Consider the following 26,404-nt stretch of genomic DNA (forward strand, 5'->3'; position numbering starts at 1 on the left):
CATAATCTGATCTCTAATAAGTAATAAACATCATCGCATTGTTGCTCCTCAACCTCAGGGTTCGGAATCCCGCTACCATATACGATAACGAACTACGCTACTATCACAATATTTATAAGGGTTCCCATAAGGGTTTTAACTGTCAGTACTACGTTAGGTAGCCCGACTATGAACTTGGCAAGAGTTCTTATTATCTTAGTGAACTTATTATCTTAACGTCACATCATCTCTGAGGTTTATAATGTTTAGCTCTGATACAATTCTGTAACACCCCCAGATCCGGGGTCGGGGATCCGGGTTGTCACGGTCTTTCTTTCCACAATATCACTTCACTTAATTAATAATAAAACCTCATGCTGTGACCCCATACTAACACACACCACAACCCGTTATAGTCTCAGAGATGAAATTGAAATAAGTACAAGTCTTTGAATCCACCATTTAAAAGTTATTACAACCCAAAATGATTACTTGATAAATTTACAGTTAATTGCCATTATCTGCCACAAGTTATAATTATACATAATTTGATTCTCAAAAGTAGATGGTCTGAACTACAATGGATCTACCTCTGCAGCTATAGCAGCTACAACATCATTGGGAAGACGCGGGACGCTTCCCACGCGCTTGCGCTGGGTCTGCTGGAGTCTGGCCATCTCTCCTAACTGTTGTTGTGTGATGAAGAAATAAAGCAAGAGTGAGCCTTACAGCTCGCAAGATAATATATAGTGATAACAATAATATAAGTATCTAAATGGATACTTACTAGAATCTTTATCGTGTGTAAGATAATTACTTACTAGATATAAGTAAAAACAAGGAATGAAGTTACCAATACTTCACCACACTTATATCATTTATAAAGCTACTTGAACTACCACCGTTCAAAGTATTATAAGTTTTAAGAAAAACATCCCATAGATGAGACCACAAGTTAAGACTTGAATAGATTCAATCTTTGAAATATTATTGAATGAAAAAGTTATGAGATACTTTATTTAGTCCCGATATATATATATCCACATATATATATCTCTAAAACATTTCCTGGAACCTTTGTTATGTAAAGTATGAACAGAGTTTGAAACATCCAATGAATTTTGGAAAGGAAAAGAATTTTGGCATAAACCAGATATCTTGCTGATCAGGCAAAGATACCAATAAGTAACCTTTTCTACTGTAGATGGATGAATTCCTCACTGGTCATCACCCTGGCCGCATTAGGACCTCGCGCTAGACCGTTACCCGGCCCCTCACGCGTTGATGGACTGCCACCCAGCCACTTACACATTCATAGACCGTACCCCGGCCTGTCGCTTATGCCGACTCAATTAGATGGGCTTACTTCCCGAACGTTGGGCAAGTAATCAATTCATTTACCAAAACTGCAACCTCGTTGCGAATATAAAATACACCACAGAGCCGGATTCCCCAGGTTTTGAGCGAGTATTTAAATCCCCTTAAAAAGGAAGATCTTAAATATAAAAATGAGTTTTGGAATCCGCTCTGACTTTAAAAATCATTTTGAAGACTCGAAAACACTTTATAGAGTGTTTGGAGTAAAGCTGATTTAATGAAGTAAATCAGTCCCCAGAATATTTAGAAAATGACTGAATATTATTATTTAAATAATATTGCCATAAAGAATAATCTTTATAAAAATAATTGAAGTAGAAGTATTAAAACTTATACTTGAAACGAGTATTAAATAACCAAAGATATACTTATATGAAAGTATTATCTTTATTTGAATAATCAAAAATAAGTTTGATTATTAACACCTTATTCTTTAATAAAATAAAGAATATATTTCAGCAAATAATCGGAGTCATAGATCCTCAAATGAATATTCAAATAATATTCATTAAATAATATAAACTGAGTCATAAGCCCTCGAATGAATATTCAAATAATATTCAATAAATAATATAAAAGAGTCATAAGCCCTCGAATGAATATTCAAAATAATATTCATTAATAAAGTAAAAGGAGTCATAAGTCCTCGAATGAAGATTCAAAATAATATTCATTTAATAAAATAAAGTTAAAGTTATCGAATAAACCTTATTCGATTAATAGTTTGGAAAACTATAACCATATATATATATATATCCATATCCATATATACAAGATTACTCGGGATCCTCGACTCCCGGTTTTTAGAAAATATTTTCACCTTTTGGGTCCCTATACTAAGGGTATATGCAAGTTACCGCTATTCTCTAGCATAGGTATTATCAACTGAACCAACAGATATATATTTCAAGAATATGAAACAGGCATGCATATATACCATATCACATGCTACAATATATCGCAAGAATTTGCTAAATAACCAATATGCATTTATCGCAAGATCATGCATATACAAATGTATACATCACAACAACAGTATAACGGATAGAATACTTGCCTGAGCGACTTGGGGGTGAGAAAGGCTCGGGACGAGTCTGATAACCTATAAACAACAATTAAGTTGGAATTAAACCAAAATCACTTGTAAATCTATACTTTAACTAACTTAGACTCTAACGTTTGTTTTGCGCTCACTGATTTGCTTAAGTCACTCGGGTACCCGCGGCTCCACCATTTTTAATAATTTAACCTTTACGAGTTTTAAAGCGATTCCTTCGCGAGTGTCTTACCAACTGCCTAACACACTTACCATAAATGTTTCATACATTAATTAACCCTTTTTGGTCTTTAACCTATGTTTCAAAGTAAGGCGAGGGAAAAAGTTTCGTTCGCGAAATGCCGTTACTTGAAACGGTCGTTTCTCCTAAACCGTGCATCGGAATCGAACGAACTACATATCAAAACGAAGCTCGTAACATGAGCTATCTAAACATGGCAGTGGTCATAATCTAGCAGGGGGTTCTCGGGTCCTAATGCTATGCACAAAAACAGTCCAAAGAAAATCGGACGTTACGACAGCTATGTTTACGCGATTTCCCAATTTTTAACCATTCAAAACCAACCACAAACCAACCTCAAATCCAACATACAACCAACATCCATCCTCATCACATCATAACAACCCCAACCAATTCAATTTAATCATCATACTTATGCCTAAACTTAACTTTAATCATACTTAAGTTCTTTTAATCAAAACCACAACATTTACCATTCCATTTCACTACCATTCCAAATCCCAAACTCTAAATCACAACAACAAGCTACAATATCATCCTACCAATTAAAATCATCTTATAATACATAGGGATCTAGGGTTTGGAGATGGTATACCTTCCTTGAAGTGGTGGGATGAGCTAGGAAGCCTTAAGAAGCTTTGAGAAGTCTTAGGAAAGCTTGGATCTTCAAGAAAAACAAGAAAACTTCAAGTTAAAAAACTTGAAAACACTATTCATAGTCTTCTTCTTTGATTAAATGAAGAAGATTGAGAAGGAATTAATGGCTTAAACTCATGATATAGTCCTAACTAAGCATGAAGATGATTAGGGAATTATCTTACCAATTTAGGAAGCTTGGATCTTGAGTTTTGAATTGTTCTTGCCTTATGAATAGTAAAAAGCCGAGAGCTTCAAGAACAAAGCCTTGGTTGCTTTTTGATTTTTGATGAAAATGATTTTTGCTTGGCTTGGTTGCTTGGTTTTTGTGCTTGCTTTAGTCAATTACCTTTTTGCCCTTGAATTTGTGTGGTTACAAAGCCACCACACCTCCTTCCTTCCCATGTCATGCCTATGTCATCCTCATGATGTCATCCTCCCTTCCTTGTCCTCTTTCTATTGGTTGGATGACATCATTCCCACTAATCCCTTTGATTAACTTCCTAATCGTTTGCCTAATGACCGCTGATCTGTTATACAGTTCGCTTAACTTTCGTTCTCGTTTATCGTTTGAAGGATCATACCCGGGATCTTATTACTTAGGTTCCTTTAACCTTTCTCAATACATTATATTCCTTTTTATGATCCTCTATTATAATCCTTTAATTTAATTCCTTTTTATCCTGTTACCTTATACTCAATTCTCTCCGTATCTTGTGGATTTCCGGGAAAAACCAAAGTGTTCGGAATTGGATTCTGACGATCTTTACATACACTTATATACTTCATAGAGTACTAATAATATCCCAGAATATCCATAACAGAACCCCTACATAGTGTGGCGTGAAAAGTTTCTTCATTCAGCTAAAACACTATTCACAAGGGTTACAAAAAGTTGAAAATTTTGGGGTTATTACAATACATCTTGCTGATGAAATGTTAAATTCTGATGATTTAAAAACCCAGCTTAGAGTCACTGCATTGAGTATTAAACATCTACAAGGTCTTCATTCAACTACTCATGCAGAGCTACACAAGATTCAGGAGAACTTTATCAAACAAGAACAAGTTTGGAAAATTGATAAGAAAAAGTTCTTTCAACCTACCATTGACAGGATTGCTTATATTGAGAAAACTCAAGAGAAACAACAAGCTCAGATTGATGACATTCTGACAAATCAAGCTTCTCAGCAATCGCAACTTACTGAAATCCAATCCTCAGTGGAATTACTTATCTCTCTTTTACTACCTGCTGATGCCAAAAAGGGGGAGAAGGTAATTAAGTCCAAATGCAACACTAACAAGACACTGCAAGGAAAGGATGATGGAAATGATGATCAAGGATACTCTGGAATGGGTAGCGGTCATAGTCAAGGTAGAAGGTTTACATCAAGACAAGCTAGTCACAGGACAAGTTCTGATACTGGGAAAAGAATAAGTTCTGCTGCTGGTAAAAGGATAAGTTCTGATGAACTTCTAGATCTTGATGAGGAAATGTCAAGACAGTTATTTCTTCAAGAAAATCCAGGAATGGACTTGGAAAGTTTAAAGGAAGAAGAAGCTAGACTTAAATCAGAGAAAGTCACATCTAAATCTGAAGCTTCTGGTAAAAATTCACTTCCAAAACTCCAAGGCATTATGATCAAAGAAAGGACACATACTGAAGCAACGTTGGCTAGATCACAACCACAGATAGATCCAAGATCCAAGGGTAAAGAAAAGGTTGGTGAACCTATCAAGGTTTATGTACCTCCTGAGGAAGAAGAAATTACTGATGAAAAGGATGATCTTGCTCTGACTTCAAGAAAAGTTCTTAAAACAACCTCTGACATGGATCAAGTTGTTCAGAATCAAGAAATTGTAAGTTATGATATTCAGAAGAAGCAAGTAACCTCTGACAGAGCTCAAGTTAACTTGATATCAGAAAATAGATCAAAGACACTCTTACCAGGATTCACTAAAGCAAAACAGACTCAATCTTTGAAGACTACTGCAAGTGGTTTTGAAGCAAGAGTAGTTACTGGAAAGGAAGCTAGAGATAAAACTGGATTGGGAAGTGCTGATGAAAGAAGAGTACACAACACTACCAATGATCCAACTTCCTTGAGTGAACCAGGTATTGGAGCAACTCCTGAGAGATTGAATCAACTGGAATCTGTACAGATGGTTTACCATACCTACTTGAAAGAATACATCATGTTGTATTTCATGACAGATGGTAGGGTTTATCATATAAGACAAAATGCCATTCCATTGAAGTATTTTGAAGAATTGGAGCATGTACTTTTCTTACTTCAAGTGGATGACAGAATAACAGAGACTGTTACAAACTACTTAAAAGAACAGATTCAGAGACAGAAAAGGCTTTATTCTGTTAAGTCTGACAGCATATATGTTCCAAAGTACAGAGATCACAATGGTGATATTGTTGATATGAAGCCTAATACTGCACAGATCAGAACATATCTTGGTATTAAGGGACTTGAATTCAATCTGGAGTCTGACAAAGCTTATGTCATAAGACTAGATCAGGAGTTGAGAAAAGCAAAGATCAATGATCTCAGAGCTGCAATCTTTCAAACTGGTGAAGATACTGCAGAGCTTAAAGATGTCAAAAGGAGAATGATTGATGAACTAAGATATGCTGAGAAATGTTTGTTGAAGAACTATCTCAGAACAACTCCTGACATCAGAGAGAACAGAAAATGATGAAGCCAAGTCGAAGATCTACAACTGCTTAAATACTGATATTTATACAGACTGAAGTTGTTATCAGAAGTTGAAATTGGTAAAAGCTTTAAGGACTGTAAGTTGTAGTTATCTAGTCTAATTCTCATGCATTTGTACTTAATTTTTTGACATCATCAAATATCTGTTAAACTTGTATATTATGTTAATTTACAAGTTGGGGGAGATTGTTAGATATATTTGATAATGTCATGGCTAATATGTTTTATGTTTAGCTTTCAGATCTTATTTGAACAGGATAAATCAGTACTTAACTGTTGATCAGTACTTATACCGGAAGTCAGGACTTAAGGATATCAGTACTTATGTTATCAGGAGATAATCATCAGAAGATAAATATCAGAACTTAAGTGCTGAAGGACAATCAGATAAGGACAGTAGCTGATTAAAGGAAAGAAGATCAAGATAAACATAAGAAGAGATATGCATGAAGAAGGAATTCCGTAAATAATGGAATACTTGGAAGAAAAGATATATGATTGATATATTTTAGGAAGCAGAATTATATTCCATATCAATTGGCGATTATCTTATAACTGTGTAGTATATAAACACAGACATAGGGTTTACACTATAAGTGTTATCATTATTAGAGAAGATTATTCATTGTAACCCTATCAGCTCTCGTGATATTTGTTCATCACTGAGAGGTAACAGTTCCATACTGTAACAGAGTTTATTGTTTCAATAAAGTTTGTTTTCTGTTACTTAAGTTCTTAAAGTTCGATTTGAGTGTACTATACACTGTATTCACCCCCTCTACAGTGTGTGTGTGACCTAACATATCCCTTCGAGAGATTTTTGTGTACGTTGAAAGGATATGTGAAGAACCGATACCGGCCTGAAGGTAGTATAGTAGAAGCATATTCTATAGAGGAGGCAATTGAATTTTGCACAGAGTATTTAGCAAGTGAGGATCCTATTGGAATTCCAAGATCTCGTAATGAGGGTAGACTTGAAGGTTATGGTACATTGGGCGTGAAGATGATCTCTCCTGGTGCTGAGTTACTAGATAGAGCTCATATCTTTATCCTTCAACATATGACAGAAGTTAATGTTTATCTAGAGGAACATATAACTAAAATTAGGCAGAAAAATCGGTCTAAGAATCATATGTGGGTAACGAAAGAACACATTCGCTCATTCAGTGGATGGTTTAAAGAGAGAGTAATGTGTACCCTACCACAAATGCCTGGTTTGAAATCTAATACAGTAAAGTGGTTGGCATATGGCCCAAGCGTGCTTGTGAGGTCTTATGAAAGTTATGATGTTAATGGTTACACTTTCTATACCCAACATCAAGATGACAAGAGTGCTATGCAAAATAGAGGAGTATGTGTGGAAGCTTCATCAACAGAAATTACTAGAGGTAGTAACAATCAAGCACGAGATGTGAAAAAATCATATTATGGGTTTATTGAAGAAATTTGGGAGCTTGATTATACAGATTTCAAGGTTGCTCTATTCAAATGTAAATGGTTTGATATTCGACGTGGTGTCCGAGAGGATGAGTTAGGTTTCACTTTGGTAGACTTAAGTCGCTTTGGTCATGAAGATGACCCATTCATACTCGCAACACAAGTGAAACAAGTATTTTATATTCAAGACCATGTTGATTCTAAATATTCGATTGTTATTCAAGGAAATAGACATATTCTCGGTATTGATGATGTTGTAGATGAAGATGAGTACAACCAATTTGACGAGAATCCACCTTTCTCCACGGGGCTGCCTACCTCATATGAGGATGAGAGTTTTGATACAAGTTATGCACGAAATGACCATGATGAAGGAATGTGGATTGATTAAGTATAAATTGTGTAAGGTATAATTTTATTTTATATAAATTATAATATCTTTGAGTATCATCTTACAATGTATTTCATGATAAAAAAAATATGTGAAATGACATGATTTTCTTATATCCTTGGTCATAGTCTATATCTTCAAGTTACCATATTTTTTTATGGAGTTGTCCTTGCATGTTCTTGTGCAATATTATTATCCACTGGCTCAAAACATTTTTATTGATTTACAACTTAATAAATACCACACAAGGGTTTGGTTGTCTGGTTGAAGACTGAAAACTGCTGCTCAGAGAAGTGGTATGCTAAAAATTGCTCTATTTTTTGATTAATGGAAAAATAGTTTCTTTTACCTTTAATTTTCTGATAAGTAGTGTGAGATTTGATTTCCATGTGTTAACTATAAAATGGTACCATGTGAAATTATACACCAGACTGATAAGTTGCGATCTCTTATGTTTCTGTGTTATGCCTTCTATATTGATGTGTTTTTTACTGATTCACAGCTTACTAAATAGCACACAAGGATTCTACTGTCTGGTTGAGGACTGTTGTTCATAGAAGTGGTATGCTAATAAATGTTCTATTTTTTAATTAATGGGAAAATAATATCTTTGCCTTTTTTGTTAATTGCATTCTCTGGGATTCTATGTAACTACTACCTCTCTTCCTGGCTTAACAGTAATGTTATCTATCCACCAAGCTCATTGTTTAGTTTTCAATTTCTTTCCCCTATTATTCCATTTCTTTAAACAAATAGAGCATTACACTAGAGTCTGAGAACAGAGACATTGTTAAACCTATCTAAAACAGAAACATGATTTCCTTTCCTACAATCATAATATCATTTTCTATCACAACTGTCTTGTTCTACCAGATCTAAAATCTTAACCATACAATTAAGGTTATATTGCAATTAATCAGAGTATGCATATGTCAAATTTTATTTTTTATTTTTTAATTTTTTTCTTGCACTTTTTTTAGTACTTCTGTTAGATATAAATTGTTATATTTAAATTAATATAATGTATTTTATTAAGTAAGACTTAAGTATTATGAACTTATGAATTTGATGTTTTTATTTGGTTTAATTAGAATGCCACTTCTTACTTTTGTTAAGTTTGTTAAAGATATATATAACATACATTTCTATTATTTTAATATTTGACGTATATGGACAATAAAATCTTTTAAAAGATAAGATACTTAAATTCAGATTCATTAATGATTGATGTGTTTTTTTACTGGTTTACAGATTATTAAATAGCACATAAGGCTTTTAATTGATGTGTTTTTTACTTGTTAACAGATTACTAAATAGCACAGAAGAATTTTACTCCTGGTGTGGTTCAAGAATGCTGCTCATAGAACTGGTATGCTAAAAAATGCAGTGGTTACTTGTTAGTATCTATACCAGAGAAAATATACAGACCAACATTCTAAAAGTTCAATAACACTTGATAAAAGTTGCAACTGAATTAGATATTCAAATCAAGTTTAAAAAAACCAATAATCTAAGAGCAGAACAGTTCCGCAGAACAATTCCAGAATAGTTCTCTGTATTATGCCATTATTACCAGCAACATGATAAAACAATCCAGTAGCACTGCAGTCTGTAGAAGCCAAATTCCTGATTACATTTTAAAAAAAAATAACTTTTTGGACATTGGCTGCACACCTGCAGATTTATAATTTGTTCAGTTCATATATGTTAACTTCTTATCAATTTGTTCAGTTCATATATGTTAACTTCTTATCAATTTGTTCAGATCATATATGTTAACTTCTTATATAAGTTCATATCTGTTTATTTATTTATTTTTAATTTTTAAGAAAGTCATACCTCCATTTAAAATGTGATTTGTATATCTCAATCTCACTAACCCTCAATCTCACTATCCCTGTTTCTTTTTCAGATTTATCCATGGACGAGGATACAAATTCTAGTCTAGATCGATCCAAAAAAAGATCACGTGGTCCAACAACATGCAAAAAGTTGAAAGAGAAAATTGCCAATAAAGTTATTGATAGGATAGTTGAGTTAGACGCATATGGTAAGCCGATTGGAAAGTGGAAAAAAATTTCACGTCTTATGTAGCAGCAGTTTTTCGACAAAGGGTGGATATCAATATTGAGAGTTGAAAAATTGTAAGTGAAGGATTGAAACACACAATATGGGAAGATATCAAGGTACATATTTACAATATATTTTCGAAATTAGATAGATCAACTTATGAATAATTGTCCATGATTGATTTTGATATTACAGGGAGAATGGAATATAAAGGATGATGAACATAAAAAGCGAATAATGGTAAGAGGTGTGAAATTGTGGAAGGATTTTAAGTCCCGGATGGTTGATGAGTTATTTGCAGGCAATAATCCATGTGAAAAATACGATTACATCAAAAAAGAACAGTGGGAAAAGTTTCGGATGACCCATGAAACTCCTGAATTTATGGTAATGGGATTGAGGAATACTTTTTCAATATTTTTAATATATACGGTTAATTATAATGCACAATCTGTTTAGTTATTCATGTATTACCTTTTTTAAAACAGGAAATTCGCGAGAAAGCGCAGAAACACAAAAAATGTAACAAACATGTGCACTATTCGGGAAAGGGTGGCTATGACGGAAAGAGGATTGAGTGGCTTAAAGAGGATCCTATTATTCATTTATCCAGATCCGAATCCATTGATCCATCTGTATTATCTGATGGTTGCAGTGGTCGTGGTTTTGATTGGGTTAGAGCTCGAGTCAAGGAGAAAATTGGAGAAGAAGGTTATTACTTTCCGATAGATTCCACCAAGGAAGTGTTCGAAAAAATGGTAAATTGCTACTCTATCAATGATTTGCTCTGTGTTGTAATTTGCATGAACTAAACTACCTCTTAACCAAAAATCCTTGATTTTATATTGGGGCACCACCATAACATCATATATATATATATATATATACATATGTATGCAAAGTTATCTGTGATAACTGTTGGATGCAGAGCGGTTTGCATTTAAGTACTATTTCAATCGTTTTTGTTCCTAATTGCATTTGGTATATAATAATGCATATAATATAAATGCATAATCATGTAAATGATATGTACTAAATAATTATTTGTTTATAGCACTACTAATTAATTAATGTGGCACTAAAACAGCTAACATGGAAGGGGAAAATATGTGACGGATCATGGATTCCACGCGGTCATGACGATATTTTGACACGTGCACTTGAGAAGAAGGAGCATGGTGGATACGTTAGAGGGGTTGGAGGAGGAGTATGTCTTACAGATGTGTTTGGATCAGAAAAAAACTCACAAAATAGCGGGGTCATATCAATGGATGACTTGGCTACAATTACCAAAAAAGTGAGGGATGAATACAAGGATGAAATGAGTGAGATGCAAGTCAGGTATGATAAAGAGATCAGCGAAATGCGTATGAAATATAATAACGAGGTGAATGAAATGCATACAAAACTTCAGGGTATATTAGACCATTTCAAGCAAATTAGGATGCCGCTTCCTGATAATCATCGGTTTGAGCGTAATACCCCACCAAGAGAATTAGTTCGAAGCAGTTGCCAATCAGTGGATCCGGACCCCCCAGATCCTTTATTAGATATCCAGGTACTATTTTTCATCAGGTCACCTAATTATCATGTTCTTGTTTCTCTGTACTTTTTTAAATTCCAAATACTTATTATTATTCTGACAAAAAAATTCACATTATTAATCGTGTTATTGTTCTCTTTGAAATTTATTCAACTCTAATAAATAGGACTAACCTGTGAATATGCAATAGATATAGAGCAGTTACATAGAAAACCTTGTAAATAAACATCAATATCTCATTTAGAATTAATACGAGGAAGAATCAGAAAATAAATTAATTTCCTGGTTCTTGTTTCATGTCTTTGTGTTGCACCGCTACTTAATTATTTGTATTTTTTGTCTTAACTAAATTCGTTGGCTATGTATCTTGAGTGTTTCTGTTGAACGCAGAATCTGCATAATCCAACCCGGTGTTGTCTATGTGTGATAAAGTCGAATTCTGAAAAAGTGATTGTAGCTAGAGGGATGGTTTTTCCATCACATTTACCCGGGGCTCGTACGCTTCACGGTGAACAAATATTGCCAAATAATGTTAAAGTATGTGTAGATGATGTTGGTGGTGAATTTCAAACAACTCCCATTCCAGTGCCATGTAGTGAGCACAAAATGGTAGGTGATGCGATCGGTAGTTTTGTCCAGTGGCCAAAGACTCTCGTGCAATTAGGATAGGTAGCCATTTTAAATTTTCAATTATGTATTGTGTTGCTATATGGATTACAAATAGTGATGTCTATTTAGATGGCCTAATAAACTTTCCCATTTTCTTTTAAACCGTGTATTATCGATTCATTAGGATCCCATATTACCTGAGAAGGCTAAATTCCATTACAAGCAGCAAAAAACAGTTTAAAGTAAAGGGTCAGCTACGAGTACTCAGAGGCATGACGGGTTCCATGTACAAAGTTTGAGTGAGGAATGTAAATATTTGTATGATGTGATGATGTTGCCCACTAAATCACTTACTGAAGTTGTGAAAGATAGTGAAGTCTTTAAGTGTAACCTTGTTGAAGGACAGCCAATACCAGTCACACGCGAAGATATAACTGAATTTTTTAGGATGAGTTGCCTAAATATACCCATTTTACAGATCTTTATGATGTGAGACTATTTGTATTTTAGAGACAAATCCATTTTTGTCTTATCTTTTGACGAATATTTATATCTACTAAATTTCAGGTACTGCACAAGTTCTGCAAGGAATGTAATATTGATGATTTCAGATTCATGTGCCCTTCTGTATTAGCATTGGTGCGTAAGAATACAGATTTGATCACAAATTACATGACTAATATTATGCGGGCGTTTAGTAAAAAGCAGTTCATCCTAGCACCGTACAACCAAGAGTAAGAATATAAGTATATCTCTTTTGTTTGTTGTTATCAAGCATCTATTCATAATGTCTAACATTAGTATTAACTTTATTTTATAGTAATCATTGGGTGTTACTTCTTATTTGTTGTGGCGAAAGTGCGGTCTACATGTTCAATTCATTAGGAAAAGCACCAAAGATACACCTTAAGGGATTTTTAAATCTGTAAGTAATGTGTTTTAGTTTAGAAATAAGTAATCTATTTTAACTTACTAATAAATCAGAAGAACCTTAATTTCTAAATATATGAATATACCATTTTGAAGTGCATTTTTTATGTATAGGGCATATCAAGTTTATGTCGGACCATATGGCAACAAGAAAGGCAGCATGGACAATAGGATCCACTGGCATGATAACGTTAAGGTGTACTTATTTTTATATTTGGGTTTCAAGTACAAAATTCACTTGTTTAATATATATTATATGTGATTGGTTATTATAGTGTCCTCAACAACTAGGAGGGACAGAGTGTGGTTACTATGTTATGAGGTACATGTATGACATAGTCTCATAATATGCTAAAAATCCCGAGACTAATTGGAGGAAGGTATGTACAATTTAAATAAAAACTAAGTATATTTTCAATTATCATACTCGGAGTATATTGATTAGTTTATTATTTTAATTTCCATGTTTATAACAATCATTACAGGGTATTTTTAGTGAAGAACCCTATAGTCGACAACAACTTGATGAAATTCGTGACATTTGGGCCGAGTATTTCACAAATGAATGTGCATGAACTTGGTAACAAGGAATGATGCTGGAAAGATTTAGGTAGATATTGCTTTTTCTTAGGTACATTATTTGTTTATTAGTTCGGAAAGTAAGTCCGACAGTTGATCTAGCTTGGTGTCACTTTGGTTTTTTGCAACTGAAGTTAATATTTGACTATTTCAAGGATGTTGTTTTGCGCACATTGTTATAACTTTACAAATTGTTGCATTATAACTGTAGCTTTGAATTAAGTTTGATTTTCTAAGCTTAGCAAGTTCTTGGCTATGTGCCTCTGTTTTTTTCATTGATCTTATTTTAAAACTGTAAACATAAATTTATTTCCTATCTTTGTTATTTCTTTTAAAAGTGTAGATGCATTATGAAAACACAGGTGGAGGTAGAAAAATGGAAGAATTATTAAAAAAAAAATTATATTATATGCGTCTGGTTTACATAAAACAGACGTATAAAGTATGTTTTATGTGTCTGGTATTGAAGAAAAGACGTAAAAGGCAAGGTTTATGCGTCTGTGCATTGTGGTTATGCGTCTGTTCAAGATTGACACAAAAGACTTTATACGTCTGCACAAGGCAACCAGTCGTATAAAGTTAGATCTTATACGTCTGTTCTCTATTTTATACGTCTGTTAAGGACAGACGTTAAATAACTATATGCGTCTGTCCGGAATAGATGCATATTCTTTATAGCTGATACGACTCCTCCATATGTGTCTGTTGGGAACAGACGCATATCAGGCTTTCTAACAGACGTAAATGGCCCTTTTTGTACAAGTCATGTGACAACTCGGGTGTTGGAGGCCCATCTACCTTAGGCCCATTATGTCGGTATGGGCTGATAAAAGCTGAAAGCATTGATGGGCCAAAGAGATTCAGCTCATTGGACCAATCAAGGATGAAGGAAGGACGTGGTCTTCCAGGCCACAACGTCCACCTCTCTAATTAAGTGGAACCGCCCGAAGACCCCGGAGGCACAACGTTAACATTGGTTACACATTTTATATATAGAAGAGTACAATTCATTCTACACACACGAACACAAACACTCAGAATATCTTATATTCTGAATTACTCACAAAAAACCAGTTACTTATTCTCACACCGGAGGTGAATCGGGGGTACAATCCCTCACATTCTTCTCTTTTTAGGTCGAAGAAAGGACTGTTAGACGAAGACTTTTTAGGCCGAAAATCGGTTCCAACATATGGCTCCGTCTGTGGGAAATAGGTGATTATGTCATGAGTCTGAGACGATGACAACTAACAATGACGACCAGAGCCCTCCTAAGTTCATCGATCTGAAACTAACCCCCAAAAGCAGCCTTTGATCACCCTTCAGAACATAGAAACCAGATTTGATAAAGAAGCTAACATCGTTCCTACTCCTGAAGAATAGGCGATATTGAGGAAGCTAAGGGCGAGAGGATTTTTAAAGAAAAAGGGAAATTGAAAGAACGCGAGAAGGAAGAGCAAGACAGAGCCAAGAAATGAGAATCTGATGCTCTGAAACTCAAAGCCAGAAAACTACGAATGGAAGAGCTAAAGCTGGAAGAGAAGGCCCTACGAGCGTCACTAGAAGAAACTGAAGGGGCCAAAAGTTCTTGGAAAGAGAAACGGGTTCATGTTGAGGAAGACGAGTCCGCGAACTCTGACTCACACCATAGGCGAAGGAGGACGAAAGTCACACTAACTTCGGACTTTGAACAAGAGGAAGAAGAAGACGTCTCCTGAACAAGAATATCTAGGTTAGAGAAAGCCATGTTTGGAGACAGAAAATTTATCCGTGAACCGGTGGTGACCGAAGAGATCGAAGCTTATCGAGCTCCACCAGGGGAAGAAAATCAGTTTTCGAAGATGACCGAGTTCAATGGGAGAGGAGATCCCGAAGACCATTGTAACAAATATGAGTTGTTGTTGACGGACATAGGTCATATCCAGATAATACTATGTAAGATGTTCAAGATCTATTTGAAAGGAGCGGCCTCAATGTGGTATAAGTCACTTAGCCCACGGTCGATCCACTCTTATGAGCAGTTCAAAGGAAAATTTATATGGCATTATTCACACTTCTATCAAAGGGAGTAGAATAATGAAACTCTCATATATTGTAGGGAAAAAGCAAATGAGTCTATGGGCGATTACCTCGCTCGGTTCAAGGAAGAAGCATGCATGATTACCAATCTGAACAAGATTTAGGCTATGGGATATCTGACCATTGGAATGGACCCGTTTAAAGGTAAGAAGCTCTTATCATCCTTTTATTATTATCCCTTAAAGTCCCTTAATGATATATATGTGAGGGGTGAGAATATTCAAAGAAAGATGGAAATTTTAGAGGGATACAGAGATCCCGGAAGGGATAATCGCAACCGACAGTCAAGCCTCTACGAATACTCCCGAGGGTCAAACTGAGACCGAAGGGATGATCGCATTGTTGATGATCAAAAGCAGACCGATGGAGGCCTAGAAAGGCAAAGAGATAGAGAATCGATCGCATTTACACCACTCAACAGACTGATCTCCAAGATTTCCTATGAGATTAAGGGTTAGCTACGCTTCATCCGTCTAGCTAAGATGAAGATGATTGATCACAAGAAGAATGCCGACAAGTTAGTGATTACCATCAGGATAATGGACACAATATCGATGAATGCTTCCACCTGAAGAGGTTAATAGAAAAGATGATTAAAGCAAGAGCGCTAAATGAGTCTGAAAGGGACGTGAGGAATAGGTTGGGACCGAATGAAAGAAGAGGTAGATAACCCGAAGAAAGATACCGGAGAGAGGTGAAGATAATCTATGAAGGCAGTGCCCTCGGTCTTGACAGCAAAAATTCCCGAAAAAGGTGCGCTCGTCAAGTTTACAATCTCTATTAATTCAATCTTGTTAGGAAGACTATGCCTCACCCCTTCACTGAAAAGGATTACGAGGATGTCATACATCCCCACGAGGACCCACTGATCATTCACCCCATTATTGGAAAAAATAAGATCTTGAAAGTATTGGTGGATGGAGGGAGTTCGTCCGACATTTATTCTATAGGATGTACACCAAGATGAACCTAGCCGGACAACAAACGGAACCATGCATTGAGGCACCTCTCGAAGTCTTCGGTGGACAGCACATACCTTGTTATGGTATGATTACCTTGAATGTTCTTATTGAAAAAAATTACCTATACTGCTAAAAAACAAGTGAAATTCTATATTGTGAAGGTCGAAAGCCCCTAAAATGCAATTATGGGAGTACCATTTTGTCCGCCTTCTAAGCGGTAGAGTCGATTTTCCGTCTCAAGCTAAAATTCCCAACTAAGAAGGGAGTTTAAGAAATGAGGGGCGACCAGAGGACTATGAGGATCATAAGGCTTGAAAATATTGATAAAGATTAAAAGTACGAGGAAAATGACACGAATGGGAAAAGAAAGCGTTAGGAAGTCGAGCCAAGCGGTAACAAGCAATTGCTGAATATTGAGCTCGAGAAATTTGGGGCCGACCTATCCTGCCCTATTGATGAGCCAGCAGCCGAAGTGGAGAAAGTTAAGTTATTAGTGGGATGTTCAGGAAAAATGGTTCGTATAGGGAAATATATAGACCATGACCTGAAAGAGAAAGTTATAGTATTGGTGATGCAATACCATGACGTCTTCGCATGGGGGTCCAAAGATATGCCAGGGCTATATCCGAAGACGACTAAGCATTGCCTTAATATGAAGCCCGAGGCCAAGCCTGTAAAGCAGAAAAAGAGAACCTTGCATTAGAACGATAGAAGGTCATTGAGGCTGAAGTAGATAAACTACTAGAGGCCAAGTTCATAGAGGAGATCGAGTACCCAGACTGGCTCACTAATGTGGTAGTGGTCAAAAAATCAAATAACAAATGGAGAATGTGTGTCGACTACACCAACCTAAATAAAGCTTGCCTTAAAGACCACTACCTTTTGCCGAGCATTGACCAGATGATAGATGCCACAACCAGATATCATGTTCTCAGCTTCCTTAACGCCTTCTACGGCTACCATCATATCGCTATGAATGCTAGAAATATTCTGGAGACCGCCTTCATCATGCCGAAGGGAACATATGCCTACATCAAAATGCACTTCATCCTGAAGAATGCATGGGGAACCTGATAGACTTTGATTTTTGTATTAAAATGGCTGAGATACTCCACTGGATCACTACCCCCATCAAACCTCAAGTCACCTACCCCCTGTATGAGCGAGGGAAGGGTGACTCCCTTACTTTCTTTGTAAAGGGTGACGCAACTGTCAAGTTAAAAATCCCCTTCTTTCAGCCTTCATTTTATCCAACACCTTAGAGAGGTTCTTGTACTTGTACGTACCCCTTCTACATCTCAAACTTGTTCAACATTATCATTTCTTTCACTGGAACCAGTGCTATGAGCATAACTTTGAGTGAAACTGGAGCCACTATGACCTTTTATTTGTATAGGTACGTGTTGGGACCCAGACCTCATATCCCGAGACTAACTCTGGGACTGCTCCTTCTCCTTCCTTGGACTCCTCAAACATTTAGAGGCTGAACCTTTAAGATGTTCCTTTCTAGTGAACTTTTTCTTTTTCCTGTCTAGCTCAAGTAGTGAGCTTTTTCCCGGTGCGATCAAAGACGCCGACGCTGCACGTAATCGAGGATTCGGGTTCTTCATCAACCTTTTTATTCGGATCGCAATCGTCTTTCTCCTGATCAGTCTCCACATCAAAAAAATGTAGGTTTATTTTCTTAGGATCAGATTTTTCATTTTCATCCACAAAATCCAAATGAAAATGATCAATGTTATGCTTCTCCACGAGTTTCTGCAACCTGATTCGCCTACTCATCCTCGTGGACTTTTTCTCCAATGATTTGATCACAGTGCTCATTTATTACAAATGATTCAAGATGTCCTTATTGGTAAATTCTCCATTTGGATCGCCATCATTTCCACTTCGACCCCTTCTTAGTGTTCGTTTCTTGTTGGAATTTTCTAACATCTTCTTCTCTCAAAAACGATTTTTGGAGTCCCCTCCTTCTAGCTTAAAAAATGTTATAAGATAAATTTGGTTACAACAGCCCGTGATTACCGCAATGAAATAATTGGATAGCCCTTGGTTATCCGCCAGGAAGCTGCTGCTACAACCATGACTACGGTGGTGCATTTGCAGTGGCATAGTTGAAAGTGTAAAGTATTTGAGATGAATCCGAAAAGATACCTGGTACAAATGGATGAGAAAGTCCTTCCCTATCCGTCCAAAACTATTCAAAAAATGATAATTGTGGTAACACGTGCCAATTCGCGTAAATAGTGAAAATCTGAACCCGTTTACCAACTGCTTACATGTAACAACTGATATTTGATTACTTGTAACTAAGTTGTATATGAATATTTGATAGTAAATATTTGGGTGAATACGTGTCAATTATGTGTTTATATGGCTAGTATAGCAGAATAGTAGAAATCGATATGTAAGATATTTTATTTGAAAATTTGTGTCTGATTTTTTTAAAGATAATGGTTTATGATGAAAATTAGTTTTCAAATACTTTTATTTTGAATTTATAAAAGTGATCTCATTAAATCTCTAAAATTCTAAATTATTTTATGGTATAATTTTTGTGATTTATGAAATTATATTTTTATTTATAAAAATCATTCTTTTAAATGATATTTGGAAATTGGAATAAAAATTTGTTGATTACTAATTTGCCCATGCATGTATTTGATCATCCAAAAGGAGAGAGGGACACTATTGTCATTCCAACCCCACTAACATCTTTTCTACTAGCCAAATTACTAGCATAGCCTTGCATGCATATTTTGGTTAGTATAGTGAAATGATAATCAGGTAAATTCTCAACCCCACTACTTAGAATAACACATATAAACCCACCAAGTGATCAAGGTAATCATTTGTGATCACTCCACTTAACCAACTCACTTTCTTTCCTCTCCCTCCTCTCTCTTTTTCTTCCACTCGGCCGAAACACCCACACACACACTCTCTCAATTTTCATCCAATTTCTCAAGATCCTAGTGTAATTCCATCCTCCAACTCATGTTTAATTAATTCCTATATGTTGTGTGTTGAGATTAGAGTGATTAAGTGTGGCATTCCTAGTATCCTTAGCAACTCAAGTAGAAAGCCTTTATTCTTATGAATTTAAGGTCCAAACCATGAGACACATCATTTTTGGAGATGGTTATGGTTGGTGAAGTGTTATACTCCCACCATTTTCCCTCCACACCATTCGACAATGGCTTTTTAGGAGCCGAATGAAACCAAATTTTTGGTCATTTTGTTGCATTTAAGTTTAAGCACAAAATCATGTTTTTCCTAGTTAAAAATCTGTGCATGTTATTATTGATTCCTATGGTCCTTGTCATATCAAGTCATGCATATTATTATAGGCTCTTGCATGTTGGTCAAAATCATGTTTTTTGAGTTAAAAACTTTTGCATGTCATGAATTTCTATGATCCTTGTCTTATTAAGTCATGCATGTTGATTTAACATTTTGCATGTTGGCTAAAACTAGGTGTTATCATGAGTTTCCTAGATAAACCTTTTTCAATGTCATGTTTACTTGAGATATTGGTAAGTACTTGCATGTTTGTTTTTGGTACTAAAAATTGTTAAGTGCTACTACTGTACATTTGAGACTAGGTATCTTATGGTTAAGTACTATTGTTGGCTTCGAATTTGACTTGCATGCACTAGATAATATCTTATTTCCTTAAATACAGTATATTAAGTTGTTAAGTGAGTTTATTTCATGGATATCATGATTTTAATTGAGGTTAATATTCGAATATATGCATGATAAATTCAAAAATGTGATTAAGTGTTATGCATGCTTAGTTGTGTTTATATATCATTCGATTATTATGATTTTGGAGTATGGAATGATCTCGTAAGTTGATAAAAGGAAGAAAAAGAGGGTTAGTGATTTAGCTTTTGTTGTCCTTGTGGTAAAGTTGGTTTAAGTCGAATGAGATCAAACAGAAAAGGGTAGCGTAGTTCGAGTCTTGAGTTGAGATTTTGTCCAAAGTTTGGTGAGTTTTGAGTGAGCATTAGTGAGGCCCTAGGAGGCCCAACCTCGAAAGTGTTGGGACTTTATATAAGTTTGAGTCCAGTAGCCATAGATTGAGGAAAACATTGTGTTTTGTTGGGTGCATTGGTATTAAACCGATAATAACCCAAAATAGGGATAGTTTTGGAGTTAGTGTGTTTAGGGTCCGATTTTGGTTGGTTTTGGGTAATTAAACCATGGGCCATGATGGGTAAAAATGTAAAGGAGCCTAGGGAAGGTTAGCAAGCCATTATAAACAACCTTAGAGAAATATTACAACTGCATAATTGTATCAACTTCATAGGAAGCCATATGTAGGCCCAAGTGAGGCCTTAGTGTAAAACCAAGTTTGAGAGTTAGTTTTGTGAGTTAGGAGTTAAGAAAAGTCAGAGTTGAGTGAATTCACAAGGTAGAAAGTTCGTTTTTGTCAAGGCACACAAGGTGGTGCCGAATGGTGCACTTGGGACGGTTGGGTTTGTACGAGGTTTTTGTAAGTTCAATTAGGAGAGGCCTAGGTGTGTCTTGATATTTTTAAGATAGCTTATGGTCTGAAGAAGGTAATGAGGTATAAGAAGAATCGAGTGATCAAGGGTAGAGTGTCTTTAGACGTTAGATATATTTGAGATGTCATGTCTAATATGATTTGTGTTTAGTTTTCAGAACTTAACAACAGGACATATCAGGACTTACTGAAATCAGGACTTACTGAAGTCAGAGCTTAATATCAGAACTTAAGATACATATCAGTACTTAAGTGCGGAAAGACTTTCAGTTAAGAAATGAAGCAGATTTACAGGAGAAGATCGAGATTAAAATAATAGAAGATATGCATGGAAATAGTTAGAGGACTAGAAGACTTGTAGAAGATATCTGATTGATATATTTTAGGAGATAGAATTATATTCCATATCAATTAGAAGTTATCTTGTAACTATGTACTATATAAACATACACTTAGGGTTTACACTATATGTGTTATCATTATCGAGAAGATAATACATTGTAACCTAGCAGCTCTTAGTGATATTTGTTCATCACTGAGAGAGAACAACAGTTCATATTGTAACAGAGTTTATTGAATATACTTGATCTTTGTTACATACTTGTGTTCAAATCGATTTGATTGTATAAACACTGTATTCAACCCCCTTCTACAGTGTTGTGTGACATAACTGTTGGATTTGAATCGCAGCGGAGGCATGGTAAAACACTTTTACACATATAAAATCCAAATAAAAGCAAATAAATCATGGTAAAAACATATGAATCGATTACTAACCTTTAATATGCGATCCAAAAGCAACGATCGGAGATCCTTAGCAGCTGCTCTTCAAACGTGAAGCACTCCACCGGTATCCACCAAGAAAACGACGTTAAAGAGGAGGAGGTGGAGAGAATTAGGTTTTATAAAATTTTGGGGTTAGAATAAAAATAGGGTTTATAATAGTATATTTATAGGCAAAATTTTCAGCTGAAATTTTCCCATAAATATTATTATTATTATCCCATTTATTATTCTCATTAATAATTAAAACACCTTTTAATTATTAATCCTTTTTCTAAACACTTTAGAAATAATTCTCTCTCTTGATTTAATTTCCAAAAAAAAAATTAAATCCTTAATTAATAATATTAAGAACTTTTCTTAATTAATTTATAATCAATTAAATCTCATTTAATCAATTATTAAATTTTCCAATTAATTATTTATTTCACAAATAAATAATTATTAGCCATTATTAATTAATTCCTCCACCATTAAATCATTCTCTTTTTATGGTGTGACCCTGTAGGTTCAATATTAAGCCGGTAGTAGAAATAAATAATAATAAAACTATTTTATCATTATTTATATAAATTCTCTAATTTATTAAATATGATTAATTAATTAATCACATTTATTCTACATCGTGAGGGATATTTCTCAGCATATCGCGACTATCCGGATAATATGAATTCACTGCTTAGAATACCAAGAACCTATTCAGTGAACAGTTACCGTACAATAAACTCCTTCTACCCTACAATGTCCCGATTAAATACAAGGCATGGATCTCGTGTCAAGCCTATCTAATCTAATCACCTGCTTACCATTTACTATGCTTAGTTCTATGCAAATTAGAAACTCCTTTCTAATTTCATTCACTCTGGCCAGAGATTCCTAAACTAGCATAAGTGGATCAGCCTTGAACATTCGCTTCCTTCACTGGAAGGGGTAGATCCTTTATTGATCATACACTATCTTCGTGTACAAATTCCTATACCCAGTAGAGCCCTAATAATTGTCCCTAGAGACTAAGAACTAAACCAAAGCATAGTTCAGTATACACAAGATGACTATGATGACCTCAAGTCTAAGGATACTTGTACAACTATCACTATGTGAACAACTGCTGACACGTGAGTGAACTCCATTAGTTGTTCAGCTGGGCGAGTCATGTTCAGTGAACTTATTCTATAATAAGCACCTACATACTAGCTATAGTGTCACCACACAAATGTCTATGAGAACAGACATCCTTCATAATGAAGCAAGCATAGTATGTACCGATCTCTGCGGATTATTAGTTACCAGTTAGTAATCCTATGACCAGGAACTATTTAAGTTTAGAATTATCATCTTTTAGGTCTCACTATTATGATCTCATCATAATCCATAAAAAGCTTTACTCTAAACTATGGTATATCTTATTTAAACACTTAAATAGATAAAGCCCGTAATAAAAACAAAACTGGTCTTTTATTAATATCAATGAAATCAAAACAGATTACACAAGAAGTTATTCCTAAATCCTAATACATGATTGGACTTATGACATATTCCTTTCAATCTCCCACTTGTAATAAAGCCAATCACTCTGGTATCTAATACCCATCTTGTCTTTATGACGATCAAAATGACTTTCAGAAAGTAACTTTGTGAGTGGGTCTGCTATATTGTTATATGTGTCAATTCTATTTCAATACAACACAAGAAATGTTATCGCGCTCCCACTAACCCTTTTGTAGACACATGGTTCATCTACGTTTTTCATAAAACCAAATCTTTGATTGTCTCATCAAAATGGATGTTCCATCTACGAGAAGCTTTCTTTAAACCACATATGGTTCGCAGCAGCTTACACACTAGGTTTTCATTTCTCTTGGAAAGAAAACCATCTGGCTATTTGCCAGATATCATAGTCGTAGTAAGCAGCATTCACAAGCAAAATCTGAACTGATTTTAACAGGGCTACAGGTAAAAGGTTTCATCAAAGTCAATCCATTGCCTTTGTTTGAATCCTTTTCCCAAAAGCCTGGCCTTAAAGGTCTCCACTGGCCATCTGCTCTAATCATTCTTTTGTATCCCGTATACATAGATTTCATTTCGGATTTCATGGCACTATGTCATTTCTATGAGTCAACACTACTCATAGCCTCATTATAGGTCACAGGGTCGTTATCATCAATGATCGACAACTCATTGTCATTCTCAATGACAAGGCCATATTACCTCTCAGGTTGGCAAGACACTCTCCCTGACCTATGAATGGGCTGTTCCACAGAAGGTTGTTCAGTCAGAACAGGTGTTTCCACTTAATCCGTAGTAGTTTGTGCTTCTTGAACTTCATCAAGTTCAATTTTGCTCCCACTGTTTCCTTCAAGGATAAACTCCTTTTCCAAGAAGGTAGCATGTCTGGAGACAAACACCCGATGATCGATGTTAAAGTAATACCCTAAAGTCTCTTTAGGATATCCCACAAAACTACATTTTATGAATCGTTATTCCAGCTTATCTTGGTCAACTTTTTTGACATAAGCTGGACATCCCCATATCTTAACGTGTTTAAGACTCGGTTTCCTTTCTTTCCATATCTCATACGGAGTTTGAGGAACAGATTTGGAAGGCACCTTATTCAGTAAATATGTTGAGGTTTCTAATGCATAACCCCATAGGAATACAGGAAGATTTGCATAGCTCATCATGGACTGAACCATGTCTAACAGAGTTCGATTTCTCCTTTCAGATACCAATCTGGTGGCGTCCACTGGGAGACTATACCATTTACTTTGAGATTATCCAGAAACTCTCCATTCAAGTATTCACCACCTCGATCTAATCGAAGAATTATAATACTATGTTTGATTTATTTCTCCACTTCATACTTATACTCTTTGAACTTTTCAAAGGCTTCAGACTTGTGTTTCATCAAACACATATCCGAATCTAGATCTATCATCTATGAAAGTAATGAAGTATGAAAATCCACCCATGGCTTGCTTAGACATTGGTCCACATACATCTGTATGTACCATTCCTAGCAAATTTGCAGTCCTCTCTCCATGTCTTCTAAATGGAGACTCCAGTGCCACTATAAAGTGAGATTTTCATTATCCCTTTTCTTTTATTAGTTTGTTCAATCTGAAGTAAATTATGTCACATATATACAGACCATTATTTAAAGCACCACGTCCATAAAGAATATTATCTCTAAGAATAGAACATTCATTATTCTCAATAATAAATGAAAATCCAGCCAAGTCTAACATGGGAATAATATTCCTCACAATCAAGGGAACAAAATAACAATTATTTAAAAAACAATAGTCTTGCCCGTAGGCATATGTAAATGAAATGATTCTACATCTTCAGCAGCAACTCTTGCTCCATTTCCCATCAGTAGAATCATCTCCTCTTCCTCAAGAGTCCTACTTCTCCTTAGTCCCTGCAATGAATTGCAGATTTGAGAACCACAGGCGGTATCTAATACCCAAGTAGAAATTTGATTTAATGACATATTCACTTCTATCATGAACATACCTGAATCAGAAGTGGCAGTCTCACTACCCTTCTTCTTCTTCTTCAATTCTGCAAGGTAAACCTTGCAGTTCCTCTTCCAGTGCCCCACCTTGTTACAGTGAAAGCAAACAACTTTGCTCTTGGGGTCTACAGCTTTTGGTGGAACCGGCATTTTCTCACCTACTTTCTTCTTCTTGGAAGAGTTCCTCTTCCTTTTCTTAGGATTGGAACCTTCACCAATTAGAAGAACAGAACTCTTCTTAGGGAGAAAATTCGATTCCGCAGTCTTCGACATGTTGTGGAGTTCAGGCAGGCTGACATCCAACTTATTCATGTGAAAGTTCACAACAAACTGCGAGAATGAACTTGGAAGCGATTGCAAGACGAAGTCTTGGCTCAGCTCCCCATCCATGGCAAAACCAAGTTGTCCAAGACGTTCAATCAAATTGATCATCTTAAGTACATGGTCATTCACAGATGATCCCTCAGACATCCTACAACCGAACAGCTCCTTCGATATCTCATATCGAGCTGTCCTCCCTGCCACATCATACAACTCTTGTAGATGCATGAGGATAGTGTGAGCATCCATATGCTCATGTTGCTTATGTAGCTCAATGTTCATGGAAGCTAGCATGATGCATTGAGCAACATTTGCATCATCTACCCACTTACGATACACAACATGTTCATCATTATGTGCATCACTAGCAGGTTCAGTAGGCTTAGGTGAGTCAATCACCTATTCCAGCTTCTCAATCTTGAGAACAACTCTCAAGTTTCGAAGCCAGTCAGCATAATTAGGACCAGTCAACTTGTGAGCATCCAGTATGCTCCTGAGTGATAGTGCAGAAGACATAATGTATATTGTAAATCTATAAATGATAAACACATAACAACACTTAGCAAATATTCAATTTTATTTTAAAAACACTATATGAATCGGGTCTTTATTCATAAGTGGCTCCCACTAGTTTATCTAATTTATTCAACC

At 35.5% G+C, this 26,404-nt stretch overlaps 1 protein-coding gene across 1 annotated transcript in view; it reads left to right on the forward strand.

Moving 5' to 3' along the window:
• Positions 1-7,847, forward strand: part of LOC141679687 (uncharacterized) — a 43,574-nt gene extending 35,727 nt beyond the window's left edge. Inside the window, exon 2 of the mRNA XM_074486120.1 lies at positions 6,804-7,847. Coding sequence (XP_074342221.1) covers positions 6,804-7,847 — 1,044 coding nt within the window. The remainder of the gene's footprint in view (positions 1-6,803) is intronic.
• The last annotated feature ends 18,557 nt before the right edge of the window (positions 7,848-26,404 follow it).

This window comes from Apium graveolens, chromosome 8 (assembly GCF_009905375.1).
Source record: "Apium graveolens cultivar Ventura chromosome 8, ASM990537v1, whole genome shotgun sequence".
NCBI classification, from domain to species: Eukaryota; Viridiplantae; Streptophyta; class Magnoliopsida; order Apiales; family Apiaceae; genus Apium; species Apium graveolens.